Consider the following 7,229-nt stretch of genomic DNA (forward strand, 5'->3'; position numbering starts at 1 on the left):
TAGTAGGGCCTGTACTGATAGGATAAAGTCATGGCTTTAAACTCAAAGAGGGTCGATACAGACTGGATATAAGGAAGGCTGTTTTTGCAATGAGAGTGGTGCTATGCTGGAACAGGTTGCCCAGAGAGGTGGTAGATCCCCAGTCCCTGGGAACATCACAGGTCAGATTGGATGGGGCTCTGAGCAACTTTATCTACTTGAAGATGCCCCTGCTCATTGCAGGAGTGTTGGACTAGATGACCTTCAGAGGTCCCTTTTCATCCTAAATCATTCTATGATTCTGTGGTATTCCCATAATATTAGTAATCGGTGATAATTTTCTGTCCTTAGATATAATTGTCTAAAAGTGTAATGGTAGAATAAAAAGCATAATATAGCCAGTTATGAAAATTCTTTAACCAAAAGAACTGAAACCAGAATCTTTTTATATAAAAAGAGAGATGGCAGGAAATATCATATGAGGCTAATTCTTGGTGCTAAAGCTTAACATTTTCTCAAGGTCTTCAGTGACTGTTTTGAGAATATTACTTGTCCAATGCATGCATGCATGTGTATGCTTCCTTGCAGTCTCCCTCTAAGGTACTGTCCCAGCAGAAGAGCAAGTTTCTGAACACATGAAGAGAAAGTGGATAGCTGGGAATCTTATTAGATTCTTACTAGAATCTTACTAGATAGAGCTAGAAGAATGTGATCAAAGGAAAGAGATAAAGCTAATGCATGAACATGATCAATGAGAAAATAGGCTAATTGACACAAGGTCCATGAATCAGAATTTCCAGAATAAATTATATTCAAAATATTCTGATTTCTAAATCAGAAATAAATTCTATTAAGACAAATGCTTTGGTTCCACATCTTTTGTATAAAACTTTTTCAAGCATCTAATGAAGCCTGAAGAAGTGGAAGGCTGCATGGTGAGGAGATGCTATTTTGACATCTACAAATGACAATGCTAACCTGACTTATGAGCAGAATAAAGTACTTCTGCAAAATCTTTGTGTATAGGTGAACCTTGAAAACTATTAACATGCCTTATGAGTTGATATGGTGTATAAATATGGCTGACTTGTTGCCTGGTTTGCATTTTTTTATGTAATATGTTAGACTACTATGTGCATACCTCACTGTGTCATGGTATGATCTTTCACTGTATTCTGTTACCTCGGTTTCTGAAGGAAGCTGTCACCTCTCAGGTTTTCTTTTCTTGAGTTCCTTCAAAAACTTTGTTCTGGCCTTTATTCAGGACTCAATACTGATAGCAATGGAGATTTTTTTTTTTTTTTTTTCTTAGTTTTTTTTTTTGGCAGACAGAATAAGTATTCTTTACTCTCTTTAATCATTTTATTAGTAGTCATTTTGTATGTAGACTCAGACCAGATGAAAGTAAACATTTACAGAAGTTTAATTACAACTTTGATTAGCTGACATAATTACTTATTTTGTGCAATATAGTAACAAATAATAGCAAAACAACTGTCCTGGTTTCAGCTGCCATAGAATTGGTTTTCTTCCTTGTAGCTGGTACAGTGCTATGTTTTTGGGGTTTGTTTTTTTTTTTGGTTTTGATGTAGTCTGAGAATAATATTGATAAAACCATGTGGTGTAGGTGTTGCTAGATAGTGCTTACCCTAAGTGAAGGACTTGTTTGTTTCCCATGCTTTGCTAGGGAGGAGGGGCACAAGAAGCTGAGAGGGAGCATAGGCACAGGACACCTGACCTGAACCAGCCAAAGGGATATTCTGTACCACAGCATGTTGTGTTCGGTGTAGAAGCTGGGGAAGTTGTCCAGAAGCCACTATTGGCTGCTGGGGGTGGGGTGGGCATCAGTGATGAGCAATTGTATTGTGTAACACTTGTCTTTCTTGGGTTTTATTCCTGTCTTTTTATTATCTCCCTGACACACTCATTATTGTAATATTGTTATTATATTTTATTTCAATTACTAAACGGTTCTTAACCCACAGATTTTACCATTTTTCTGATTCTCCTCTCTCACTGTGGCAGGGGAGTGGATTGGGGGTATGTCTGTGGCATGAGGAAGTGACTGTGTGGTACTTAGTTGCCAGCTGGGGTTAAACCATGACAATAATAGCAATAACAAATAAAAACATTCTTGTAAATATTTTATAGAACAGGGCAAGTTATTTGCTTTACAAGAATAGTAAGATCCTGTCAAGACTTTCTTCCTTCACTTACAAAGAACTTTGAAAGAGAACATGCTTTGACCTGTCAAGCTTGAATGTATCTATCATTATCTTTCACTTGTTTAAAATGATAGCGCCAAGACCCTGATATAATATTAAATAGTGTGTTATTCTTTTCAGATTTGAATAATTTTCTGCTAAGATGATCTCCCTGAGGGCTTATTTGTCCTTTTAAATATAAGTGCATAGGAAATAAAGCAAACATTATTTAGTTGTTAATTTTGCTGTACCTGACTTGTTTTATGCTTTATGAAAAACTTTGTAGCCTTCATTTATATTTCAAGGTATAGGCAAAGTTATCATGGGAAATTGTTAAACTCAAAAGAGGGGTAAAAAATAATATTATGTACTGAGCACAAAAGTAGTATGTAATCTCGTAGCTTCTATCTATAAGGGACATTCCTTTGTTCCCCATAAATATTCTCAGTTGCACTTGTTACTTGTGATGTTATGATTTCTGTACTTCTAAGTAAATTATATTCTCTTCTGTCTACTTCTAGAAGTGGATGAAGGTTAAAAGTAGGTAAGAAAAAGAAATTAACAGTTACATAGCTATTAGTTTTCTCTGTAACACAAACTAATAAAAATGCTTTAAAATTCCACCAAATATAGGATGAGAAATAGGACTTAGAAAAAGTACTTTATAAGCTGACATTGCAAGCTGGTGTTAGGTTTGAGATCTGGGTTCAGGATACATGCACACATGGAGAATCCAGAGCCACATAGGTATTAGATAGCAGAAGATGAAGATAGGTGACTGACTGCTGTTGGTGGATTTACCAAAACATCCTCCTTGCTGTCTTCAAAGTATTAATAAAAGATTCATGTTTGATTTAAACAATTAATGGTAGTGAAGTTTACTGTTTTATAGGGAAATAGGGATTCAGGACTGTTTTTAGGTAACTACCAAGTATGTTATTGGTTCTTTACACCTCACCTGTTTTAGTGATATAATTTGGAGCCTGGTCATGTAAGATGGTGGGATGTTTTTTGGGGTGGTTGGTGTTTTGTTTAGTTTGTTTTTGGACACTACCATGAAAGTAGTGTTAGAGGAGGGAAGAATGTACTTGAATTTACGACAACAATTAATTATATGCACAATTGAAAATATATTCATATATGCAAATTTATGATTCAATTCATCACATTCTAATTTGATTAGATCTAATAGTCAACAGGTTCTGTAGATACAGATGAAGTTGCTACGATTTGGGCCAGAATCAGTGTGCTTATTGAGCTTTAGCTGCTGTGGTGTCATAGGCCTTCCAGCAGTAGGTTATCTACTCTTAATGGTATTCAAGACTTTAGAACAAATATCTGCTGAATGGAGACAGGGAAACAAAATACAACTGAAATTTACAACAGATAACCTAACTCAACTTTCTGGTATTTCATTCATTTAATAAGTTATCTGGTAGTTAACAAATAACTGTACATGATATACAGTATCCAACAAGCGTTGGATTGTTCACCCGCTAATAGGGAAAGTGAGCTGGGATTAGACCATCGTGAGACAGGTTAGTTTTACCCTACTGATGCTGTGTTGTTGCTATAGTGATCCTGCTCAGTACTAGAGAAGCCGCAGGTTCAGACCCCTGGTGCGTGCGCTAGGCTGAGGAGCCACTGGTGGGAGGCTCCCATCTGCGGGCTTATGACTGAATGCCTCTAAGTCAGAATCCTGCCTAGATGTAGCGATACCACAGCGCTGCTGGCACCTCGGTGGGCTCACGATAGCGGTTGCTCGAGATTGACCCAGGAAATGACAGTCTTGCTCAGAACATAGGAGAAGGAAAACACCTATCTTCAAACCCAGACAGATGGAGCTTGTCTAACCTTGTATGGTCTTCCATCTAAGAGAAGAACGCTCTTATAAAACCTATGACCTGTGGACTTTGCTGTCATCACCCTAGGCAGCTAGGCCGTGGTAGCCAAACCTCAGGTGTAAAGGGGCCAGTTCTGCACAAGCTGCACCTCACCTGAAAAATCCCCTGCACAGGCTGGAAGGGCTTGGCTCTCACTTGTCGGTATGGACAGGAGAGGGTCGAATCAGTAGGTGACAAGGTGCATGGGAAGCTGCAGATCCAACCTTGCATGTGGGCGGACCAGCGCATGGATGGCTCGAGATTGCCCCAGGAGTTGACAGTCCTGGTCGGACACTCCCTGATTGCCTAAGCACACTTTCCAGCCCGATTGGCATATCCCACATGCCCTTGGTCATCGTGCTTGTAGTAAGTGTGGTTAAAGCTCTTCCCAAAATCTTCACTTGTGAAGCCAGGCCATCATATGTATACACACTACGTATAACAGTATGGATGTTGTCTGTATAGTGTTCAGTGTGGGTCATGCAGGAAATTACTAATGTAAACATGATGATTAAATATGTTATCTATAAATTAAGAGTTAGGAAGGTGTTATTCTGACAAAGCGGTAATTATTGAAAGGCATAGTTAGTATTGTTTCCTAGATGTTAATCTGTAGACGCACTTTTCTTCCTGAGCAAGCTTGATATGAAGCTTACTCGTGTGAGTTTTATTATCATCATTTATGATAATAAGACTTGGAATCTTGGATAATTTTATGGCTTTGTTGCTGCATAGAGGAAGTGGAATATTAATTTAATTGTTGCCAAGGAGGGAAATTTTATGTTTTATTTAGTTTTGCAACTCTTTATACCAATTTTGAATTTGAAGTCAGGTTCGGAAATTCTTAATAATGTTGGTAAACATCAAATAGCCAGGTTCAGAAGTTCATAATAATGTAGACAAACATCAAACAATGTTTTAAGATCTTTTTATTAACGTATTAAGAAATAGGCAGGTTAACTTGGTATTCAAGAGCATTTTCTTGTGCAACTGAATTAAATGACAGTGCCTGTGACAGCGTATGCAAGAATGATGGGCTTATAACCTATGTGTGAATTTAATTGGTTTGTTTCACAGTTATGTCAACATAGTTTGTTCTTTTTAATTTGAAAATTGGCCTTCATTGCACAAAATCAGGTAAGCTGGTAGGAGGTAAAGAAATAATAGAATGCATGTCTGTTAATATGAGTCCTGACTACTATTATTCCTGAAGTGATACATTTAAATGTTTAAAACAATTTTTCTTAAAGAAAACAAAACAAAAAAACGTTGCAAGACAAACTATGGCTATTTATGTTTCTTGGACTGTAATACTCTTGCATACTGAATGAAAAGCCTAGGTTCAATTGTGATGAAACTAGTAGAATGTAAACATGTAAATAATTTAACGTATACATAACTTTGACATGAAGGTTGGAAGAGCTACTTTCCTAAAGGAAAAAAGAAAACACGGCTAATAGCATAAAAAGTTTTAAGCCAAAAGGAGAAAGCAGTGTTTCAAAAGGATAGAAAATGTAAATAACAGAGCCAGAACCAGAATGGTGGTTGGCTTTTGTTACTTAAACATAAAAACTGGAAGAAGTACTTACAGAATACTGACACTCAGTAATTAAATTATAGGCAAAACACAGGTGCATGAATGAAGGAAACAAAGACAGAATGGATTTACTGTAATTGATAAAATGACCCTACGCTTTTTTTATAAACACCAAAGCATACTTGACAGTATTGCTTAATTTTCAGTGAAATTTGGTACAAATGGATAGAAATATTTTCTGCTATGTTTAGAAAGATGTAGATTTTGGATGGGACATTTTGTAAGAAAGTCTGATTCTGTACATGTCTGTGGATGTGGTTGGCTGTTGCCACTACTACAAACCACTTGTCTGAATACTTAAATGTAGTCTAAAAATGCTCTATTAATTTAAGTTTGCATAAATTATAAAAATAAAACTGAGAAATTATATTCTCAGGAAATGTATTTGTTGATTTCCTTTCAATGGATCTGATATTAAAGGTTTTTTTGTTTGGTTGGTTTTTTTGAGGAGGAGGGAAGAATAAAAGTAGAGATTTATGGTAAGCATGCCAAAAGCATATAGGATGACTCTTTAAACTCTTTTATTGATTAACACGTTTCAGGAAGTTTATAAGCTTAAATAGGTCTACCAAAACTTAACTACATAGGTTTTTGGTTTTTCTCTTCTTCACCTGGAAGTGTTTTCAAACATCAAGGATATTGTAGGCTTTTGGATCTTCCTTACGAATTTCTGTAGAAGTGTTAATATTATCACAGTCTATATGATATAATCCTGACAAATGCAGGTAAGCTAATATAAAGATTCATGAATGAGAGTAGTGAAAGAAAATACAGAAATGTCATATAGAGTTTCAGGATTGCTTACAGAGGAGCAGGAGTTTCATAGCTCTGGTTATGCATCAAGACTGGTTGCAGTTCTCATTCCATCTTGATAAGCATACTGTCCTGAACAGTGGAGAAATTCAGAAGTCTAGCAATATTTATAAATAAATAAGAACTGAAGAGGATGTGGATTCTGATTTCTGGTTAGCTGATTTGTACTTTGGCTACAGTTCACTACTTAACAGGTTATTTGTCTAGCATGCCACCCAATTGGATACTTCAGTAACAACTTAGATAAAAATAAGTACTTCTTAGATATCTCCTCTTGAAGTGATTTTAATATCATAATAAAATTTATTTTAATAACATTCATGAAGTATTCAGTGTTTTGACAAGGTGGACAAAGGTCTGAAGAAATAAATGTATAAATCCCATTTTAACTATGTTTCATTTGCATTCTGGAATCACTGAGCATGCCAAGGAGTTCTTACAGATTGTTTCAAAATTATTTCAAATGGCAAAGGTATTACTATTACTACAAAGAAATGTTTGAAGGAGAAAAACTGTCTTCCTGAATTGCACCCAAGACCTGCCCCAAATTTATTTACCAAATTTTATATGATCTAGCCAGATTGTGTAGTCTGAAAAGCTTATCATGCAAACCAGTGAAAGTCTATATTTCATCTTGGGAGTACTATTGGTCTTACACACTTAGATTTGCTTTAGTTGCTGATTGGTTTTGTTGAAAGAAAGTATCAGCTCTTTCTTTTCATCAAGAGTAGAACATCAGCAATTTTTGAAAAC

General features: G+C 36.0%; 1 protein-coding gene across 1 annotated transcript in view; it reads left to right on the forward strand.

Annotated features, from left to right (window-relative positions):
• CEP128 (centrosomal protein 128) overlaps positions 1-2,721 on the forward strand; it is a 56,615-nt gene extending 53,894 nt beyond the window's left edge. Inside the window, exon 19 of the mRNA XM_034061305.1 lies at positions 2,705-2,721. Within this exon, the coding sequence (XP_033917196.1) occupies positions 2,705-2,721 (17 nt within the window). The remainder of the gene's footprint in view (positions 1-2,704) is intronic.
• Positions 2,722-7,229: the final 4,508 nt, after the last annotated feature.

This window comes from Melopsittacus undulatus, chromosome 4, assembly GCF_012275295.1.
Source record: "Melopsittacus undulatus isolate bMelUnd1 chromosome 4, bMelUnd1.mat.Z, whole genome shotgun sequence".
Lineage (NCBI taxonomy): Eukaryota > Metazoa > Chordata > Aves > Psittaciformes > Psittaculidae > Melopsittacus > Melopsittacus undulatus.